This window comes from Electrophorus electricus, chromosome 3, assembly GCF_041902795.1.
Source record: "Electrophorus electricus isolate QZ-2024a chromosome 3, ASM4190279v1, whole genome shotgun sequence".
NCBI lineage: Eukaryota > Metazoa > Chordata > Actinopteri > Gymnotiformes > Gymnotidae > Electrophorus > Electrophorus electricus.
In genome coordinates, this window is record NC_137499.1 from 38,565,931 (window position 1) to 38,589,651 (window position 23,721).

The window sequence follows — 23,721 nt, forward strand, 5'->3', positions numbered from 1 at the left end:
CTTCCTGTTCCTTAACATCTAGGGGTCAGGCACTAGTGGACCAATGAACGGACCATCCCACTCCAAGTATATATGACACCATTCAATATGTTTGATTTGGGATTATAGGTTTCTCTTTGCTCAGACTGTTTCAGGGTGTTCAATCTATATGTGGAAGTAGGGTCTGGGAGGGGTGAGGGGTAAGAAAGCGCAAGAGCTCCCATAGTGAGTCCCAAAACCTGTATATTGATCATGGTAATCAAATCAGTTAAGGGCAGTAAACATTGTCCAGACATTTACTTAACCTACCGCGTATTGGGATCCAAAATGAGCTCACAATCCCTTTGTGCATATATGTGTCCAATGGCAGTATATAAGAGTGGGGCCCAATCCCAAAAAGTGTATATAGGGACTTACTATATACAATCACATAGTTTTGATTAATTTACAATTTTCTGTGTATGTCTAATTATCATCAGGTCTACTAATAATCTCCTATATTCAAGTTCCTGCTTTTATAGGAATTCCACTTTTCAGTACCTGCACAGAAACTTTGTGACCACCACTGACCATCCCAGAACTCGACTGGGCTTTTAAAACTCAAGCAGGAAAACACACAGATAGTCTTCCGTAGACTTCTGCAAGTGTTTTAAACTGTTTAAATTTTGCTGTGATTTTTTAACATGGGTAATGAAAAAACAAGGTTTACTTCTTTTTTACCCACAGATAAAATCAAGCATACTTTTTACAGGAACCAATGAATAAACTTTAATTTTTCCAAACCCTAATGACCCATGGACTGCAGTGAGGACATCGACACGCTGCTTTCTAGTCATAAAGAATAAATGCGCATGTTGAGCTGTATGGATAGCTTTTGCTGCCAAGCTGCTGTTCATAGAACTGAATTGAGAAAAACAAAGAATAAAAATATCTTTTTTATTCTCATGTTGATAACATTGTATACCAACAATGAATGACATGAAGCTCCTCCACCATATCAAACATCTTTCACGTAGTTTCTCTTGCTCGTGCATACTTTCACTCACTCGCTCTCGCACGCCTTTCCAGTCGCTCGTGCGTACTTTCACTCTCTCACGTGCATTTCCACCCCCTTTTGCAGTTTCACTCTCACGCATACACACACAGCTTTTTTCATAAACGGTGCTTCATACCTGAAGCTCACCATGACACTGTCTTCTTTGGGTTATATTTTAAGACCAACATCATCTATTATACACAATATTACGAAAAGGTGTGGATGTAAAAGCAGTGTTGATTGTAATGCATCATTGGGTATGGGAAAGATGCTTTATAAGTGTAAATAATAATAAAGACAATGTGAGTAATAATTCATTAAGTATATATACACACATTAAGAAAAATATATTAATAAATGATTCATTTGTTATTATGTGGGAAAAGAAATCCTCATTTCAGTATCTGACTGTCTTCTTTTTCTTTCTTCTTATGTCTTTAAGAGTGTAGCTTCTTACAACTTAACCGTTGCTTCCTCAGTGAAATGTACTGATAGTATCTCCCAAATGAAGCAAATGTGGCCCAGTTCTACATCATATGATGCAGGTTCATAATTTTCTGTCCAATCCCAGTCCACATATCACTTTGCCTCAGTTTCATGTTCCCAGTGGATCTGCTTGTTCAATGCTGTAGACACAGTTCATGATGTGTGAGGACACTCACAGCTGTCAGTGGAGCTCTTTCTACAGATTGCTTGACTTCTATCCATGCTGCTTTTATCTGAGTCTGATGATGCCTGTAATGGACAATACAAGGAGATATCTTTGGAGAGATAAAAATCAAAAAGGATTAGTGCTTTGATGCATTAAAATGCATTCACAATCAATGTGCACAGACTCATTAACAACGCTATAGCAAAGAGATGACTAAAAAAATGGAATCTCACCTGCGGTAGCTTCATGACTGTGGAAACTGTTTCTGTTGTTCTAACGGTACGTGAAGCACAGAAAAACAGGCAGGGAACAATAAGGCTATAGATTCATAGGAAGAACTGGATACTATGTAAAGGAACTGGATCCTAATGCATGAGATTTTTAACAATTCCAGCTCCAACTTCAGGGAAAATTTCCATGATGCTCAGCCATGTATGTACCCAAACATTATGTCATTTATGTAATGTAACAGATTATGTAACATTATGTATCAGATGCAGAAATTGTTTAAAAGGGTGGTACCTGGTCCTACCTGCAGAAGTTCTATGGTAGGAGCTGGCTGAAAAAGAGCAGATGAGTCATATTACAAAATCAGCTTTACATTATGCAATGTTCTGAGCACGAACAGAGACAGAGTCCAATGCAGTATGGTGAATGCAGTTTAATAGAGAACATGGTTACTCCACAATTGTAATCTAAATAGACTTACACAGGTCACGATACAGAAGAACAGTCAATGAGGCAACCAAAACAGACAGCGAACAGGCAAAGAGGGTAATCCAACAACATATGCAGAAATCCAATAAACCAGAAGAAATTCACAATAACAGACTACAGCTCAGAAACATAACACAGGTTGACGACTTCACAAAGACACAGTGAACAAATAGGGCATAAATACAACTAATGAGGACTAACAAGATACAGATGATACAATAATAGGCATAGATACTAACAAGGGGGCGGAACAGAATGAAACCAAAATTAGGAAGCATGAGGAAACAAAACCAGGAAGTAAACAAACTCTGTAAGCACTACTCTGTACTTTAGAGTTACTATTACTGATTATTGCAGTCTATGTTGCTGTTAATATCTTTATCCCTGTTCCTGTTTAAACAATACCTTACCATGTCCTTTTTGTTTTCATGCCATATCTTTTGGGTTTTAGCTGTTCTTTGATTTATATTTTGTATTTGTTTTTCTTATCTTTGCTTTGCCTTTTAGCTCCCTCATTCCCACATTTCACGTCTGGTTTAGTTTGTTACATTAACTTCCTTGTTTGTTTTGTCTTTTCCTTTCCATCTGATTACATGCCTGCTAGCTCATGCATCCGACCTGTTACCCAATCACTTAAAACGTTACAAAGAGTGATGGACATCTTCTCACATTACCTGGCAATTATGGTTATGAGGCCTCCTCCTTTGTTGGACCCACAGAACAAAGAATATTATGTTGGCCAGTAAGGACAAAGACAAGGTTACAGAAACCAGACCTGGAAAAAAGACAGGAAATTGTGTTCATCAGTGAAGAACTGGAGCCATTGGGCAGTCCAACATATTATGAAGCTTCATACTTTGTAATTTTGTGCAATAATCCATACTTTTATCATCTGTGAAAATGAAAAGGCATCAATATAATGGAATATTTCCATAACTCCTACAAAATCAAGATGTTGAAAAAACAGATTCATGTGGTAAAATCATACCAACAATATGGATGGAAAAACAAATCTGGATTATGGTGTGAATTCTATAAAAATATAGTTATCATCAAATTTTTTAATATTCATGTTACATTGTTACCACAGGGAATTTGCATAAAGCCCCACTGTGAAGGGAAGTTAAAAGGCTGCTGCCAAACTGCTAGTTATAAATTTTATTTTATTTTTTCTATTTAGGGAATTTTGTGCGTGTGTCTAAAGAGTAGAACAAACTCTTATCAGTATGATTGTCACGGTTACTCCCTCCTTGCTTCCATGTTCCATGGTTTCCGTCTTGTGTTTTTTTGGTTCCTTTCTGGAGTTTCGTTTTCTCTGCCCCTCATTTCGTTTTCCACACCTGTTCCTCATTTTTAGTCTTGTTAAGTTCATGTATTTAAACCCTGCCTTGTTCCTATTGTCTTGACTGTTGAATATATGTATGTTTGGATGTTTTTGAAAGCCCTTCATGGACTTCATGGACTCAACTTGCTTGGTCCAAATTCTGATCCTTCTTTTAGCATGATACAAATGAAACATGGATTCTACCAATCAGGCAATCATTCATTGGAATATAGATTACAATATAGGTCAAGTGTACTTAATAAAATGCTGACTCAGCTCTCATACTGCTACAAGTGTTAGTTCCTAGAATGTGATGGAAGACACTTACTCATAGTAGTAGGAACAGGAACAGAAAAGTGAGCTGACAAATCTAAAAAAAAACAACAACAACCCAAAGCACATAAGTGATGTATTTACTACTATAGCATGTTGGAAGAGGTAGAAAAGCACTGCAAAGTTAAAGGTAGCTAACATAACATCCCAAAGCAAAGAAGTGACATATTTACTACTATAGCATAATGGAAGGTGTAGAAGAGCACAGCAACATTAGAAGTATCTAACATATCATCTTGAGAGGTATGTAGTACATAGACAAGAATTATAGCAGTTCTTAATGTGGGAATAAGCTTAAACTAATAATTCTCTGCAGCATTTCATAAAGTAGATGATTATCAGCTATTTGTGTACTTATAAAGTTGGTCTAAATGACATTTAAGAGTGTCATTAAAATATTTTGATGGATAACTTACTTTCCTTTGTAGATGGAATTGTGGTATGGGTGGCTTCTGATGATAAAGTGCCTGGATCATACGAGAAAAAAAAGTCTTTAGGTATTCACACTAATCTTATGGTACTATATATATACACATGTTCTACATGCAGCTATTGGCTATTCTAGGTGTCAATCACTGGCAGGCCCGAGTCACAATGAAATCCCCAAGAGAAAGAAAAATAGTGTGTGCTCAGGTCCATCACACATTCTATAAACTTCCTGGACTGGTATAGAACGGATATGACATTTGACTAGTTGTGCTCTCAGAGGACTTGGATGACTTTGGTAGGACTTTTGGTTCCTATGGGCTAATGTTCTGGGGGGAACCTCTTACAGAGTACACAGAAAGATAGGAAAAAAATACAAAGAAATTATGTAAATAACACTTATGCCAAGCAGAGATGTGTAGAATAGAAATTCATAAAAAAAAAGGTTTTACATTATACTGTACACATGTTCATTTATATAAAGGCAATAACATGATACCAAAAACATGCCATAGTAAATGATTTTCACATTTGAACACAGTAAATATAACCACGGAATGTGTTTAAGGTACGCGCCTTTCCATCATGCTGGAAGTGTTCATTTGACTGGCTAAACTGCAGCTATGAAAGGATAAAATTGGCCAGCAACAGAGTTCAGATACACAGTGGCATTCATGTTTTTCATACTGGATATCAGAGGCCTTACATGTGCAAAGAAAACATTCCCTGCACACTGGCTTGAAGTGTTGACAAAAAAACAGGACGACTTCATTGACTCAACTTGCTTGGTCCAAATTCTGATCCTACTTTTAGCATGATACAAATGAAACATGGATTCTGCCAATCAGGCAATCATTCATTGGAATATATATTAAGAATATAAGGTCAAGTGTATTTAATAAAATGCTGACTCAGCTCTCATACTGCTACAAGTCTTATTTTTTAGAATGTGGTGGAAGACACTTACTTATAGTAGTAGCAACAGGAACAGAAAAGTGGGCTAACACATTTAAAAAAAAACAACAACAACCCAAAGCACATAAGTGACGTATTTACTACTATAGCATGTTGGAAGAGGTAGAAGAGCACTGCCACATTAGATATATCTAACATATCATCTTGATAGGGATGTAGTACATAGACAAGAATAATAGCAGTTCTTAATTTGGGAATAAGCTTAAACTAATAATTTGCTGCAGCATTTCATAAAGTAGATGATTATCAGCTATTTGTGTACTTATAAAGTTGGCCTAAATGACATTTAAGAGTGTCATTAAAATATTTTGATGGATAACTTACTTTATATATATATATATATATACACATGTGCTACAATGAAATCCCCAAGAGAAAGAAAAAATAGTGTGTGCTCAGGTCCATCACACATTCTATAACCTTCCTGGACTGGTATAGAATGGATATGACATTTGACTAGTTGTGCTCTCAGAGGACTTGGATGACTTAGGTATGACTTTTGGTTCCTATAGGCTAATGTTCTGGGGGGAACCTCTTACAGAGTACACAGAAAGATATGAAAAAATACAAAGAAATTATGTAAATAACACTTATGCCAAGCAGAGGTGTGTAGAGTAGAAATTCATAAAAAAATAGGTTTTACATGTGTACATTTGTACACATGTTCATTTGTGTAGGTGTGTAGAGTAGAAATTCATAAAAAAAAAGTTTTACATTATACTGTACACATGTTCATTTGTATAAAGGCAATAACATGATACCAAAAACATGCCATAGTAATTGATTTTCACATTTGAACACAGTAAATATAACCACGGTATGTGTTTAAGGTACGCGCCTTTCCATCATGCTGGAAGTGTTCATTTGACTGGATAAACTGCAGCTATGAAACGATAAAATTGGCAAGCAACAGAGTTCAGATACACAGTGGCATTATGTTTTTCATACTGGATATGAGAGGCCTTACATGTGCAAAGAAAACATTCCCTGCACAATCCTTATTGTATCATCTCCTGTGAGGAAGAGACTGGTGCAGTCTTCTGCGAACTGTACGCTAGAACTTAGGGTTACATTAAATTTCAAATTGCACCCTCTCTGCAGAGTAAGAAAGTCTCTCTAATAACCTACAATACGAGGCAACCAAAACAGTTTGTTTTAGATGGCACTTACCCTTGATAATGCAGGAACAAGTTGTAGAATCTAAAATAAATAAACAAGCAAACAAATAAAATGACATTGTGATGGTCAGACATTTTTAGGATTTAAGAATAGAGGAAACATCAAGCAAAATAGATTGTAATACATTATAAGAAATACATTGGTTTTCACCTAATTTGTATAATCTGTGCATTGTTAGTCCTCAGTAGCATGTGTATGTAAACACTGCCGTGTTGCCTGTGTGTTTGCTGGTCATTGTGTTAAGCCTAGCCTCCATCTGTTATTCAGCATCATGATTTCTCTGCCTGTTTTCTGATCTTTAGTGTTAGTTATTATCGTTAACTTGTTTCATTGTTATAACCTGCTCCCTTTTCTCATTGTTTGTTTGTTTTTTTTGTTTAAGATGTATTCCCGGACTCTACGTGTTGGATCTATGACTCTGGACCTTAACTACGACTCTGATTATGGATTTTCCTCTCAATGAATCTTGGTCTTTTCAGGGTCTGCATCTACCTCATAATCGCTCCATGTAACTCCACCTATGTAGAATGTTCAAAACAATGTGGCACATGTCTTGTATGAAAAAATAACATTAACAAAGCAATAAATATACTGTTACTTACTCTGTATTTTTGGGCACTCTGGGATGCTACCTAGTCAAAAAAGAGCAATTAACTGAGCTTTAGAACATTGTCATTTTAAAGAGAGCTTTAGATATAAAAAACAAAGTGCTCATTCACCTCTAGACAGTTTTAGATCCATACCTGCCAATGATTTATTCCCGTTGCATATTTTATTATACATGATCACAAAGTCAGTTGGTCTCATAAAATATGTTGTATAGGAATCTTTGCAGGTATAATTCTCACAAAAATTGGTAATATTTTCTGTTTCCTTTGTGTTGTTCAGCTAGAAAAAGCAGAAGAGACGACACAATGACTTTAGACTTTACAGTGAACACACAGTCTATGACACAAGCCCATATGACCTGCAGTCCTAGAATTTTATGTGTGGTGTCCTTGAGCACGAATCAAGCATCAAATATGCAAATATAACTAGCAGTACCCTTGCAAAGCCTTTCAGGATATTTCCATATGTCCACATAACTTTTTCAAGGCAATCAATGCAGTTCCTTGCATCATTCCTACATTCATTCTTAAGTCTTTCTCCATTCTGCTTCCAGGTGGAACAAAGAGTATTTATGACAGAGAGTAAAATATGCTCGTCCTAAAAAAAGAAACCCAAGAAGAAAGAAAAATGATTAACTTCTCATGACAAAATGTTGTGCAAACCTTGAGCCAGCTTTTCAAATTAAGTTTTAAAAGCTTAGAAGGAATCAAGAAACAATGGTGAAAATGTAAGCCATCACCCCTAGTGGTTCAGGAAGAATAATACAGGTCATGATCATATTTAATCATAATTGTTTTTGCAGTTGAGGTGAAATCAGTGTGGCAACGTTTTATTTGACTAGACACTATTGTTTCTGTTATATCTAGGTTTTCTTATAAATAAGAGTAATTCTCTAAGTGTCTCTCCATTACCTAAACTAATTCCTAATAATGAAAGTAATAATTATATAAGTGGATATAAAATGCAATTTTATTGTGGAATTCACTCATAACAGTTTTGTAATGTACTGTAACTCATTCATATTCTTTGGGGGCCAGCAATCAAATTTTACTTTTATTTTAATAAGGTACTTCTATGCATGACAACTATACAAAGTCTGTATAAATGATAATGTATCCATAAATGTAATTGTTTTTTGTGTTTTCCACACATTGTACTGTATGTTACTCTTGGTAATGCACTAGAGCTGTTTGAGTATATTAAACTAAAATTACATAATATTATTTTGTCATTATCCATAGAATATAAATGTATTATGTAAACATGGCTGCTTCATTCTACCTTTTCAGATTCAGCAGGAGGTGTGAAGTTCTTGACCGCAATCCAATGGTCTTTAAATAAACATGTTGTCTATATATATTAAAAAACAATACAAATGTTAACCAAGTGTGTAAATATAAAACACACAAATAACTAATTAATGAATATCATCTGGATGTAAAAAGTCCTGATCTTAAAATAATCTTAATTTAAGAGTCCTTGTACATTTTAGGGAACCCAGACTATGTCAAAGACTTAATATCAGCACCATCATACACCTTTTGGTGTGGATGTGCTTATTCTGCACAAAATGGATAAATCTAACTATCACTGCCCAATATAAACCTCTCTGATGAATTACTTAAATACTGTACTGTCACATTAAAAAATAAAAATTCCATTTCCCTAGACTTAATATTGTTGCTTTTTGTCTTGTATATTTGACTAATACATATAGCAATACATGAGTTATAAGTATTAGTATACCTACTGATATTTTTGTCAATATATATTACATTTATGACTTAAAAATTTAATAATAATTTAACAAAAATGATTAATAATGAAATACTTACTATGTCTTTATGAAAATTATTTTCACATTCTGCATCACAGACCATGAGTCTTAAAATAAGTCCCTGTGAAAAAGGAGAGGAGATCATGTTTAGACTAAAACCTGTAGACACTGGAATTCTAATGCTAATCTGATTTATGCCTTTCTTGTCATGCCCATTTACTTTAAATTAACTGTATCATTTTATGCTCTATATGCTCTTATTCATGTTTACATAAAACAATTTTGAATTATTACTTTTGAATGTGCTATACTATTAAACTTACATTGTCTTGGCTAATACACTTTCAATTAACTAACCATATTTGCAAAAAGTGCACATAACATGTATCTTTAGTACAAGGAAGAGTTTTGTTCAGCATTAAGACCCATGTCCTTATAAAAGCAAAAATGTATGCACTGCATTTGCATCTTCATAACATGAGAGAACTTAGAGCTAAGGAGCTACTTTTTAATCAAACACATTCAGACCTTTAGATGATCAGGACGAGATCACCAGGACATCAGATCAGAAGGTTAAGATACATGTGAGCTGTGACATAAAAAGATGCGTAAGCATCATATAAACTCACAATTAACACAGTGCAGAAGGCTTTGTTGCTCATTACGGCGATGTGGCAACCATGAAAGCTCATGTCCTTATGGTCCTGTGTGCCTTGGTAAAGAACATGGATGGGTGAAGAAATGGTATATCCAAATAACTAAGACCACTGGTTTCTGTAGGAGAGGAGAAAAGAAACCTTTTCAACGCCCTTTTCAGTGTATTATGTCAGTTATCTCTGCAGGTTCAACCCTTAAGAGATTTCTTTGTGAAGCTCAGATTTCCAGAGATTTCACAAATCCACTTAAAGGTGTCATTTTTTTATTATCATAGAGGGGCAAAAAAGCAGTTAATTGAATAAGTGTCACGGAACGCTCCCCTCTCACTGGTCTACATTGTTCCAGCCTCTGTTGTCTGTCACGTTCCCCGTTTCCCTAGCAACCAGGGGTCTGTCTCCAGGATTCCCTGCGTTCCCTGCTAAGTTATCCTTTCTGTCTGTGTTGCTTTACCTGTTCATGTTTGCTAGTTGTCTACTGTCTCTCTGTGTTTTCGTCTACGCTGCTTTCCCCGTTAATATTTGCTTGTTTGATTCCGCTCTCTTTCCTCGTCCGGTGTTCCTCCATCGCTTCGCTTCTGTTTGTTTCCTCTTAATATATATGCAAGTGTTATTTGGTTTTCTTTGAGTTTTATTAATTATGTTTTTTGTCTTGGTTGTTGTTTGTCTAAAGTATGCAGTCCAGATCAGTGTTCTCCCTGCGTGTCCTACTTTAATACATCTTCGCTGTTCTCAGTTCATGTTTCCTTAATGTTTACTTCCCTGCTTCCCTAGTTCTCGCCCTCACCCTGTTAGCCTGTTACTCTTATCTTATCCTGTTTGTTCCTTGTTATATTCTGTATTGTTAGTCTGTGTCTGTAATTAAACATATTTAGTTATTCTATCCCGTCCGTCCCTTCTATTATGGATTCCCTATGTAATTCACTTCCGTCTCATGTCTAAGGCGCCGACACCCTCGCGTTACATTTTCATGCTGCCTGTTATTTTGCACATAACCTGTTTTCTGTTGTGTCCCTCACTGTAACCTCTTGTGTATTTTTCGTTTGCTATGTTTTCCCGGACTCTCCCTGTTGGGCTCACTGACCCTGGACCGTTGCCGATTTGCCCTTTAATAAATCTTCTCAGCGCTTGCATCCGCTACGTGATCGCTCCACGTTAAAATTATATATGCATAATATTGTCATTATTATTATTAGTAGTAGTAGTAACAATAATAGTAATGTAACAGAAATACGTTTATTGTATCATTATTATTATTATTATTATTATTATTATTATTATTATTATTATGGTTAAAAGTGGTATGGTTAATATGGAGGATTGTAACCGGACCGATGTATTTATATGATTAAGTGAACACCCGAACAACGTTCACTCTCTTTGTTCTCTCCACATTAGTTAGTTGCATAGTTCGAAAGCCTGACTGAAACAACACATACGGACTTAATCACGTTTGAATACATTAACTATATTTTCGGATGCTAGTAGGACAAGTTTAAAAAAGACCTTACCTTCAGTCAGAATTACGATGCCGAACGTACAGCTGAATTTCTAGCTTTTGTTTTTAAAAGTAAGACAGTCCTGCTTTTGGTCGGATGCTAAAACTCTCAATGGACATTTCTGCCCTCACTCAAATCTCAGTTTCCTTTTCTATAGGCTTTGAAGTCTCCCCTGGACGTAGCGATTTACTTTCGATCTTGAAACCGCTCGACGTTTTATCAAGCTCGGCCTTGGGAAGCCCCCATGTGTTCAGAGATGTCACATTAAAATCCCCCAGAATGTGCCAGACGGAAGCTTTCGAGGACAGGTCATAATTTTTCACACTTACCCAAACGAAAAGCGTAAGTTGTTGGACCACATTATAATGGCTCGCATGTCATTTGGCGTACACACAGTCTATGACCCGCGCACGTCCTGTCCTCTCTGTCGGGGTACAGAGACCATCCAGCACCCAGTCGTCTGCCCAGTGCTGCGCTATTAATTAGTGCCCGCTCATGCTGCTAACTAGCCTGACATTCAGTGTCCGCATGTGGCTCAGTCAAACCTGTAGCTCCAGTGGACTCATTGACCCTCTCCAGCTACTCCAACATCAGCAGTCTTGTTCTGTCCCAAGGGTAACACAGAGCACAGTATGTTCAGTTAGCACTACTGATAGCAGCGGCAGACTACAGTGACTCCCCTATTCCTGTTTGGACAAGTAATCTCTACCACTCCAGTATTTCTCACAAGTACAAAAAATTGTTTATACATCAAAAATACTAAACTCCTCTAAAATATGTGCAGTGTATATCACAGCTTTTGGAGCCAAGAATGCAGATTATTAAGTTAGCTCTTTCAATCTCAGATCTCCTTCTAATAAGTTATTCTTAATTTATTACTTCATTACATGTCAGAGACTTCATTTTAAGCTTTTAAAAGAGATCTGTCTAAACGAATGTAACAGTTCAGCGGTGTTAATTTATAACGTGGGGAGGCTTGACAAGACACACAACGACGTTTATTGATTAACATTAAAGACAATGTAGCGTTTACGATATCGCAAGGTTAAACACCGACACATCCACAATTAAACGAGAGAATTATATACATGCACACTGACGCGGCAAAACGAGGAGCAGGTGTGAAACACGGGGAAGGCGTGGCCCTACGGACAAACGAATACACACACACACACACACACACACACACACACACACACACACACGCATACACACACGTTTGGGAGGAAGGGCCGTACCGTGACATAATTTAATTTGCTCCATCAAACTTCAATTTTATAACTGCCCCACGAGCATAAAGAGAATGTGCTGGAATAGCTATATTTAAATTATCGTGCAGCAGGACGCACAGAATCCCTCGATACAGTGAAACATTTATTAATGAAAGAAACAAACAACACTGGCGGCACTCAAACAATACTAACAAAAGACATGTCCCCGGCCTCATTAGAGGTTCACTTCCGCCCCGGTTCCGGACGTGCTCCTCCCCTGAACGATCCTCCTCATTCTGCTGATCGGAAGGAACTCGGGCTACAGCTCTGCCCTCCAGGGATCCCACTAGCTCCACACAACCAACCTCTTTCTGATTGATGTGGGGCACATCCATCCTCCTTAGGCTTCAGCTAAGAAATTCCTGGGGGTGTTCCCCTCCACCTCCGGAGTGGACCCGGATACCAGTCGTGGTCCTCTCCCCAATCTCCTGGGATCCAGGCGGCAGTGCAGGGGGTGGCCATGCACCTCCCGCTAGGAAGTCAGTTCTTCACCAAAAGAGCTGGCATCCTGTGGTGGTTGGTCATTCTGTAACGGATCTGCTGGCTCGAGTGCCGATTGGCATGGAGCAGGACGCACAGAATCCCTCGATACTGTGAAACATTTATTAATGAAAGTCACAAACAACACTGGTGGCACTCATAAACAATACTAACAAAAGACATGACTTCCATAGTTAACACAACACATTACACAATAACACTTAACAAGGACTACATACGTATTTAACATATAACAGCAGACTAACAATGACCAACACCATACACACACTAGCGGAGATTTAAATAGACACGACATTAAGCCCCATGCAGGTGCACGTAATCACAAAAGGCGTGGCCACAAACAAGGTGAAACCCCCTGGCACCCGTACCACGTGACTCGTGGGGAGGAACGTCCCGTGACAGTTTGTTATTCAATATACACACCTGACATCCCCAAGGACTATAATGCCAAGGAACCCTAAAATGCCAAGGACCATTCTGGACTCTTTTCCTTTTCCATTCTATACGCTTTTCTTTTTTGCCACTCAATAACAAAGATCACTGTTCTTGAGCATAAATGGCATTTTCTGATTCTTCTCTGCCAATGCTACATTGGTGTCAGTAGTGGGTCACCAGTGTCAAAATGGAAGAAATTGAGAGGCACATCAATAAACTGAAAAGCAGGCAGTAAAGAAGATGTAACCCGGTTGAAGGGGGTATTGAGCATGATGTCTGATCTCTGCCAGACAGTTACAGTTTTATTTACTGGAGCGTGATTATTAAAGGAAAGACAGGGTCATTATCTAGACAAACCTAACAAGCTTGCTATTGAGCTCCAAGTACAACCTCCAATCCCATGACAGACCTCCTATTGTTCTCACCTCTCTTTCCTGCCATAAAATTAAGCCGGTCAGATTCTAGCCAGGGTCTGACAACAGTACCAAACTAAATATACCCAAACTATACTCAGGCCCTTTCTACCAAGCTTTCCAGTGGTATGGAATTTGAGAAAGTAAAATGATATTGTAAGCAGAAAAGGTGTGGATGGTTTAAAATAAACTGGGTTCACATAGAAAAGGCCTCTGTAGGCTTCAGTGTAAGGCCTCTGAGGGCCTCTGTGTCAGGCCTCCAAGGGCCTCAGTCAAAGGCCTCAGTATCTCAGCCTGGCACTGGAACAAACAATATTATCACGATGGGCACCAGGTGATTTGAATGAGATCACTTTTTAAAAAATAAAACAGTTTGAATATAACGATTGAATATAATGGTACCAAACTCTAACTGGTGTTGAATATGTTAAATAATGCATGATTTGGATATAGTGGTGGAAACCCTGAAAAGTACTAAGTAAAAAAGAAAAAAAGTGGTAATATAACTGTCCTTGAAGAAATTGTATAAAGATCTTGAGCTCCTGGGACTGTATAACAGTGAGCAGTAAGGAGGCGGATGCATGTGCGGAGAAGAGCGAGATTTATTAGGGGCAAATCCAGAATCATAATCATTAGGGTAGTCCAGGGTCACAGAGCCAATACGGAGAATTTTAGAATACATGATAACAAAAACAATGGCTAGGATAAATGAGGGCTAGGTGTAACGGTGAGCGGTAGGGAGGCGGACGCATGTGCGGAGAGGAGCGAGATTTATTATAGGCAAATCCAAAATCAGAGTTGTTAAGGCAGTTCAGGGGCAAAGAGCTCACACGGAGAGTACGGGAATACATGAGTAACAAAATAAACACACACGAAGACAAACGGGGAAGCAGGCTATAACTAAGGCTAGGGAAAACGCAGGGCTAGGAAACACGGAGTACAAACCAACACAACCATACGAAATAAACATACAACCATTCAATGAACTAAACACATTCAAAAATTCAAATGAACATCAACAACCAAGGCACACAACAGTGCTTAAATACGTGAACTTCGCAAAACTAGAAACGAGGGACAGGTGTAAGCAATCAAACAAGGTGAGAACAAAATGAAACTATGGAACGGAACTGAACAGAAGACAAGGAAAACACGGAAGGTGGAAGGGACTGATCGTGACACTAGGAAACACGAACCATAAGCATACTAAGGCAAACAGGGAAATCAGGCTATAACAGAAACTAAGAAGTAACATACAGAGGTAAGGAAAAACAAAACAGCTAGAATCAAACAGGCGAACAGACACAAAGGCTTCGAAACAAAGATGGGCTTACATATATCCAGTATATTCAAACTTTCAATATATTCCACACAAACAGAACTTAACAAGACTAGAAACAAGGGACAGGTGTGGAAAATCAAATGAGGGGCGGAGAAATCGAAACTATGGCATGGAACTAAAATACACAAGACAGGGAAAACATGAAACATGGAAGCCGGGAGGGACTAATCATGACAGACTGTTAGACATATTCCCAATTATGCTTCATTTGTATGTTATATTGAACAGCAAAATAAACACAGGACCTGCTATTCAATTAATTATTGAGTCTGCATCTTTTTCGATTTAAAATGTACTTAATAATACAATTGAAATTTAGGAAATAATAAGGAACCACATTAATTGGTGGTCCATACCACGGGTATGAATTGGATTTATTGAACACACCCATACCATCAGCAAGATGACTCGATAATCATCAAGGCAGAACAAAGTGAAAGTAAAGATGAAGAAGACCAATCATACAGAGATAAAGAACAACAACTACCCAGAAGATCCAATCACTTACTAAACAAGCAACAAGTCAGAAAATGTCCACTGCTTCACATAGGGCTCATATGTGCTATGGTCATTCATGGATTTGAAAGGATTGATAGTACAACTGCCAAACATAAATAGTGGTGGTAAAAGATGGATAACAGCCTTTGAAGAATGCACAGCAGGACATCAGTTAGCCAAAGGAGACATCAAGGCTATTCTTTCACAGACTGTGGGAAGGCAAAAATGGAAAACATTCTCATTGGCTAAGACAGAAAGACATGCAAAGCCAAAATGGGATGCTATATCATTGGATCCTCAGAGAAACAATATATGGGATGCCATCAGGCAAGAATTTCCAACAAAAATGGATCCATGTCAATTACACAGCTTAGAGCTGAAACCTGGAGAATGTGTCCATGAATACATCACCACCTTCCAAAGAAAATCGCTAGAAGAGACTGGGTGATCTTGGAATCAGATTGAAACCGACCAGAGACTCTTCCACATGATGTTCAAGAAAAGCCTGCCACAAGAAGTACAAGGTGCACTTGAAGAGGTAGTGGGCCTAAGTAACATGGAATGGTCAGTCTTCAAGGAACATGTAGAGAGATGCAGGAAAAAGAAGGAACAAGAGAAAGAAACCATGGAGAAGTTGACAATGCAGTTACAGAAGGCTCAGTTAACAGAGCTGAAAAAAGAAGAAAAAAGAATATGTGGTAAATCAAGCAGCAGTGGTGATTAAAAAGCTTAGTGATGCATCTATTGATATAACCATGCTCTAAACATAAGAAGCTATCATATAGGCAGCAGTAGTTACTCAACCTACTCTTGCTCCAAACATTAATCCACAGAATGCACAAGCAGTTCCAGTCGCTGTTCCAGCTACAGCTCCAGTAAGACCTCCAATCAATTTCTATGTGCATGGAGGTGAAAGAGGAAAAGGCAGAGAAAGAGGAAGAGGATGAGGAGGAATGCAAAGACCAGTTAATGTCCCAACCATAGGTGCCTATCAACAAGAAGAAAGTCATAACCTACAACAAGCACCAGAACAACAACAGGGCCAGAGAATAATATACTGCTGGACATGTGGATAACTGGGACACATAAGCCATGACTTTCCTGGTGGACATGGGAGCCACCCACTCAGCAGTTGGACCAGAAGGTTCTCACTTACCCCTTTCTAATTCAAAGAATTCGAACACAAGGTTCCTCTGGGAAACCACAAAAATTAAAATTCACAGAACTCTTAGAGCTGACCATATAAGAATGCCACTGTTGTTTTCAGAGTCCTATCCAATTAATCTACTAGGAAGAGATAATTATGTAGATTAAAAGCAGATAAGCCAAAGATCTAGGACCAATGATGAAAGCCAGCAAAGAAATAAACTAGATAAAAACAGACAAAAAATGAATTCATAGACCATCAGACAGGTCATATTATAAAATAGCTATGAAATCAGATGACAGGGCAATGGCAGAAAAAGTTATGGTAGATAGGTTGAAAGCAGCTACACAATACATCCTAAGTGCAGATCATGAAGAATTATTAAAACAGTGTCATAATGCCAGATCCCATAGCAGACTACAACACCCAGCAACCCGTTGTTCTGCCTGGCAACAACTCCACCAATCAGATACATTTAATCATCACCGGTGTATTGAACTCACCTGTACATCATTAGTATCTGTGTCTGGTTTTTGACTCAGACTGTTATGCTCTCTACGACTTGGATTATCCCTTTATAATCTCTATTTGTCGTCACACTGGATTATTGTACAACCCCTGAACAACAATTAAACCAACCTGCTGTTTCATATCCACAAGCGTCTGATTTTGCCCGACCCGTCACAGGCTTGTTGGAAGGGTAGCTCAGATATACCATACTTCAGAAAAACTGTGGGAAGAGGAAAAAAATGAAAGCTTCTGCATGGTTTTTTGAGGGGCAGCATGAAATTAGAAAATGGGATTTTTGCTAGGCTGTGAAAAAAAAAAACCATTGTATAAAATACCAAGACCTAATCGAGAGCTAGAGGCTGTTACGACATACACGCATAATGCTTATGAAGTGATTCATGAACATGAACACCAATTGTAAGGCATTACAAATATGATGTATCATGCTTATACTTGCCCCAGAACTAACAAGATCAAACTAGAGGTTTACTCATAATGGACCCCATGTAGACACAGCAAGGGAGGAGCATAAGTGAGTGATTTAAATGTATGCAGCACACAGAGGAGTGAGATGGAGCCCTTAGTGAAAAGAAGTACAAGTGGGAGGGAGTCTGAGAGCCCCCCCCCCACACACACACAACCCCCTCCTAATTCAGGGGTAGGAGCTGCAAGGTCACCCACACACACATACACACATACACATGCCGTTGTTGTAATAAAGAGATAGACTTGCTCACTATACACACACTGATTTATTAGTGTTGATTTATTTTTGTGCTTAATCTATAACTGAACAATAGAAACAGATTGTATATTACTTCATTAAAAGTAGTGATAAGAAATAATGGATTTAAAAATAGATTGTCACTATACACAATGGGGACCAAGCTAAGTGAAATGACACCACTTAATATGGTCCTATTAGAAGGGATAGGGACAGAAAGAGAACGAATGACTTATGAAAAAAATGGAACAAGATGACTAAAAAAAGAGTGTCCATTGAGAGGATATTTTGATGAAGAAACCTGCCAAATAGTTAAAGACTTTATTATACAAAGGAAAAGGAAAAAGAAAGCTGAAGTGGCGAACCAACAAAGTGAACTGACAATACTGCAAGCATTTGAAAAACATGCAAGACAAGTAAAAGAAAAAGAATTGGATTACAAGAAGAAAAGTGAAACAAAGGAAAGCTGTGGACAACATCTTTAAACAGCGACAGAGAGACCACCACCCTATGCCCCAAAACAAAAGAAGACAGCAAAAATGTATCCACTGCTAGCAACAACAGAATGGACATAGGTGGACTTTCCAGGCCAGTGAGTCGAAGTGTCACTCGTCAGACATCACCTGAGAGGCCACCTACAGTGAGGATTCTGAACAAGAGTCTTGACTACGGCTGGTAAACAGTCATTCAGACTCCAATGCAGAAAACACAGTAAAGGTGTGAGCCTAGCGCTGCCAATACCGTCACCATTGAACATCCTGCGACAATTGGATTACAGGTACATCAAGAACTAACGAGTCAATCATGAAGTTTCAAAGGGACATTAATGGACTGAATTGGGTGAGAAGAATGAACTGCATATTGTTTCTTTTGATTTTTACTTGTTTCTACTATTTGGTTTTCACACAGAAGGAACCCAGTTGATTGTAATAACATGTCAGGTTGTGATAATCTCACTGTTAAAGTGGGTTTAAATCAAATGAATGCTCTTAACTCCACCAACCGTTCAGGTATCCAGAGGTATATACGTCGTAAACGCAGTGTTGCTTCCTCTATGCAAAATCTGCTCATAACTTTGCGGGAGCAAAAGATGTATACTGCATTTATGCATCCAGATAATATACGTTTATCATATGTTAGTTACACTGCTCGTACCTTTACAAAAGATAGTTGCATTGCATGCACTAAAGGGAAAATCAAGCCAGTCACTTGGTCTCTTCCCTGCAACTTCTCCACATGTGTTAGTGGAACGCCGCGTGCCTTCTGGTGTCTGATGTATAAAAGCTGCACTCGTTATGATCCAATAAGTAGGCTGTAATGCAGATAGTTCTTGAATAGGTATAATAGTATCCTTTCACCCATCCCACAACGTATTGTAGGAGGTAATGAAACTGACATATAGGCAGAGTGGATACCAGATTTTTCAGGGAAGTGTGAAAAAATTTGGATTTCAGACCATGCCCCAAGCCATGCGAATAGTATAATTGGTACCCTCGAGTACTTTGATAGTGCAACTGGTGAAATTACATACTTGAACATTTCGCCTAGTCATGCCCAAATCACCACTTATTGGGACAGTACAGTGGTTCCTGATTTTTATTGAGTATGTGGACATAAGGGATTATATGTGACCCTAGCAGCCAAATGGACAGGTTTATGCGCCCGAGTTATGCTAATAGTGCCATTCTCTATGATTCCAGTACCAGAATCAGCATTAATGGAAACTCATCATTATGCATAACAAACACATAATCAAATTGAAAAAAGTGCTGTAGTAAGTTTCGATAACAAAGTTCACCTTGATGCTATCGGAGCTCCTAGGGCGGTTCCATATGAATTCAAGGCCAGGGACCAAATTGTAGCAGGATTTGAATCAGCACCTTTTTGGTGGGTTACAATAAATAAAAATGTAGATTGAATGAATTACACACATTATAACCTGCAGCATTTTATTAATTACACTCATGATGCACTAATAATCATAGCAGAGCAATTAGAGGCCACTTCACTAATGACCTGGCAAAATCATATGGCTTTGGATATGTCTACTGCATTCAAAACCACCAGTGTGATACCAATCCTCAAGAAGGCCACACTGGACAGCTCCAGCGTTACCAACTACAGACCAGTATCACTTCTCTCTTTCCTCTGAAAAGCCCTTGGACGATCAGTTTATAATCAATTGTCTCTTTTTCTCACACAGAACCAGCTGCATGAGCCCAATCAGTCTGGCTACAAACTGATACATTCTATAGAAACAGCTCGGATAGCAGTGACTGAGAAACTTCATGCCGCTAAAGTTGCCAAACAGTCATCTGTTTTGATTCTTCTAGACCTTTCAGCAGACTTTGACACAGTGAACCACAACATTCTTCTCTCTGTTCTTTCCAGGCTTGATGTGACTGGCTCTGCTTGGAGATGGTTTCAGTCCTATCTGGATGGATGGTCCTATCAGGTGACATGGAGAGGCTCCACATCCAAACCATGTAGACTCTCCGCTGGTGTTCCACAAGGCTCAGTATTAGGCCCCCTTCTCTTCTCTTTGTATACTCGTTCTCTTGGTGATGTAATATCTTCTCATGGTTTCTCCTATCACTGCTATGCCAATGACACTCAATTATTTCTTTCTTTTCCACCCTCTGACACGCAGGTCTCCAGACGTATCTCAGCATGCTTGACTGACATCACATCATGGATGACAGCCCACCACTTGAAGCTCAACCCCAGTAAAACCGAGCTTCGGTTCATCCCAGGTACTCCCAACCCTTACCATGACCTCACAGTTTCCTTTGAGAACTCCCTGGTATCACCATCCGAAGCTGCCCGTAGCCTGGGCGCAAATTTGGACAACCAGTTGTCGTTCTCAACTCGTGTTTCTAATCTAACCCAAAGATAGAATACTGCAACTCGCTACTTGCTGGTCTTCCCCTAAAAGCCATTAAACCTCTACAACTTGTCCAGAATGCAGCAGCACGACTGGTCTTCAATCTTCCGAAGTTCACACATGTTACTCCACTGCTGCGCTCCCTTCATTGGCTCCCTGTAGCTGCACACATCAGATTTAAAAGCTTGATGCTTTCCTAAAAAGCCAAAAATGGACCAGCCCCTTCATACATGAGGTCAATGGTCAAAGCCCGATCCATACCTCAAGCACTTCGAACCTCAAGTACGGCTCAGCTTGAAATACCTTGCTTCAGGTCTCATGGATGACAAGCATCGAGACTATTTTCTGTCCTGGCTCCAAGATGGTGGAATGAACTCCCACTTGCTGTCCGGACAGCAGTCTTCAAATGCAGACTGAAGACCCATCTATTTGCAGAATATTTAAAGGACAACTGCCACTGCTCCATTATTGACTGACTAATTTCGTACTTATTGTAGGGTACTGTTTATGTTGTTTAACAAACTCTAGCACTTATTGTTTATAGCACTTATCACTGTTTAAGATAGACCTTATGTATTTTGCACTTCTAGGTATCAGCATTCATCCCTGCATTCTACAGTATTCTAGTTCATTGGTTTAATTCTAACCTACTGTACTGTACTTGGATATATTCTATGAGTAAATGACAAAGCACTTTTGTAAGTCGTTCTGGATAAGAGCGTCTGCTAAATGCCGTAAATGTAAATGTTATTGTCACGGAACGCTTGCCTCTCTCACATCACGTGCTTTGGCCCACCACGTGCAGTGGGAGGGTTTTGTTTGTAACCACGCCTGCACACACCTGCACCTTGATTGTCTTTGTGTATTTAATCCCTCATCATTGTGTGCAGTGCTGTTGGTCATTATTGATGTATCCTGTTGTTTGTTTTTTAGCGTCTAAATGTAACATTAGTGAATATGTTTGTCTACCCTGTGTTGATGTTAAAAAGTATTAAATGTGCCTATGTTCATTGTTTGTGTTACACGTGAGTGCCACTATAGTCTTTATGTTTTATGTAAATAAATGTTTGTCCATGTCGAGAGAGTCTGTGCGTCCTGCTCCACACCCTTCGGTACCCGAGCCACTCATTATAGTTATTAGCAGAAAAGGTGGTATTTTTGTTCTGCTAGGTGAATCCTGCTGTACAGACATTCCAAATAAGACAGCCCAAATAACACATGATTCTATTACTATAGCACTGTCGAAACTGGAACCCTTGAGATATGAAGTCGGCAGGAACTCTGGGGTCGATACAAATGTCACTGGATGGTTTGATAGCTTGCTTGAAAAATGGTAGGCTATAATTATGTCTGGTAGGAAGTGTTTTGCTAGCATTCTGTGGGAGTTGCCTCATTCCTTGTATTGATTGATTGTATGTAAAGTGGATAAATCAGAGTCAACTCAAATGTTTGTTGGTTATCAGCAGTTCACCATCTCAGCCACAACTTATTTGCCATGACATTTTGTTTCAGTTAGATATTTGGTCTTCATGTGGTTTGCCTTGCTACTCCATTCTTCCGTCTGCTTTGATAATTTGATTGATGTATTGTCTAATTCGTTATCAGAATTTTACAGGGCTTCAGTTGCTTCAATTTAGTGTTGAGGCTGTTTGGACTGTTATAACACGCCATTTTGGGGTGGTGTATGACAAGTGGCAGATAATTCAGCAGATGGGCTTTCATGTAACGCTTAACTATCCTGCCTTGCTGTGCCAGCCGTATGACGTCAGCTCCTGCTTCCTCCGGAGGGACTGGAAGTCGTGGTGCAAGTCCAAAGGTAGACTGGACAGCCAATGACAGGTAAGATCCTGCCCAAAGTACAGGATAACCTAAGGCAGGCGCATTCACAGGACTTCGTGTCACCACTTACCAAATTATGTCTTTAAATTTGTGCATTTGGGGGAATTGAGGAGGAGCCTTGAGGCTACATGATGGCAGTTTTGCTTTTTCTTGTTTTTTGTTTTATTTCTTTTTCTTGTTTTTTGTTTTGATATTATTTCTTTACTCTTTGAATGCATGATGACTTTTTCTTTGTTTTAGTCTTCTTCTATTTGATTGACATTAGGTTGTTTTTGTTTAAGGTAGGCGCTGGATAAAATGTTTAGCATGACCATTCATGGTGCTGCAGTAGATTTCATTCTAAATTAGAGCGATAGTAATACTGTCTTGTCTTGCTGTGTCAGTATATAAATTCAGCTCCTATCTGATGGGGGTTCATGTACTTTGATGGTGGTTTATGTTTTTATTTTATTTTATCTGTAGTTTTTTTGTTCCTATTTACCTTGCATTTCCCAGTTACTTTTGTTTTCTTTTACTCTGCTTTATACATTATCTCTAATCATCCAGTGTATCAAATCATCAGTCTTTCAGTATATTTACTATAGTTGTAACTGCATACAGCAAGAGATCCTTCCTGATTTCATAGATGGTCAGAGATGTATTAAGCTTGCATAGAGTAGGTCATATCAATATGTTAGTTACTCACAGTATTAGTAATAATATGAAGTTTAATAACTTGGTAGAAGTAACAACTAAACTATCCTGCCCCATGTCTGATGATTAGAGATGGGCTCTGCTGGAGGAGACAGCCACCTTGGATACAAGGTATAGGTAAGAAGGAATGAAAGGTTGGGGCTAGTCAATTAACCCACACTATTAAGTATATAAACAAACTATTAAACACTACATCATTAAAAAGTATATCGTAGATAGCTTGCAAACAAAAAGGTAAGAATAACAAATAGGTTAGGAATGATATAAACAGACTTGGATAAACAAAACAACGGTTCTACTTGCAT

General features: G+C 38.5%; 1 protein-coding gene across 15 annotated transcripts; it reads right to left on the reverse strand.

Annotated features, from left to right (window-relative positions):
* Positions 1 to 896: 896 nt before the first annotated feature.
* On the reverse strand, positions 897 to 11,794 carry LOC145657059 (uncharacterized). 15 transcript variants are annotated; one of them, XM_081711492.1, is made up of 14 exons: positions 11,489 to 11,794; positions 9,637 to 9,781; positions 9,066 to 9,128; positions 8,512 to 8,580; positions 7,666 to 7,827; positions 7,365 to 7,509; positions 7,224 to 7,253; positions 6,613 to 6,642; positions 4,458 to 4,508; positions 4,037 to 4,078; positions 3,059 to 3,159; positions 2,190 to 2,226; positions 1,901 to 1,932; positions 897 to 1,776 (listed from the first exon to the last, which is right to left on the reverse strand). In XM_081711492.1, exons 2-14 carry the CDS (start codon positions 9,697 to 9,699, stop codon positions 1,636 to 1,638), a joined length of 966 nt encoding a protein of 321 aa, XP_081567618.1. In that variant the 5' UTR covers positions 9,700 to 9,781; positions 11,489 to 11,794; the 3' UTR covers positions 897 to 1,635. The 15 variants fall into 15 exon arrangements, 11 of the variants coding, with proteins under 11 accessions (XP_081567618.1, XP_081567622.1, XP_081567619.1 ...); XM_081711496.1 differs by having other exon boundaries at positions 897 to 1,750; positions 1,901 to 1,940; positions 2,200 to 2,226; positions 11,172 to 11,794; XM_081711493.1 differs by having other exon boundaries at positions 1,901 to 1,940; positions 2,200 to 2,226; positions 11,172 to 11,794.
* Between the last annotated feature and the right edge of the window lie 11,927 nt (positions 11,795 to 23,721).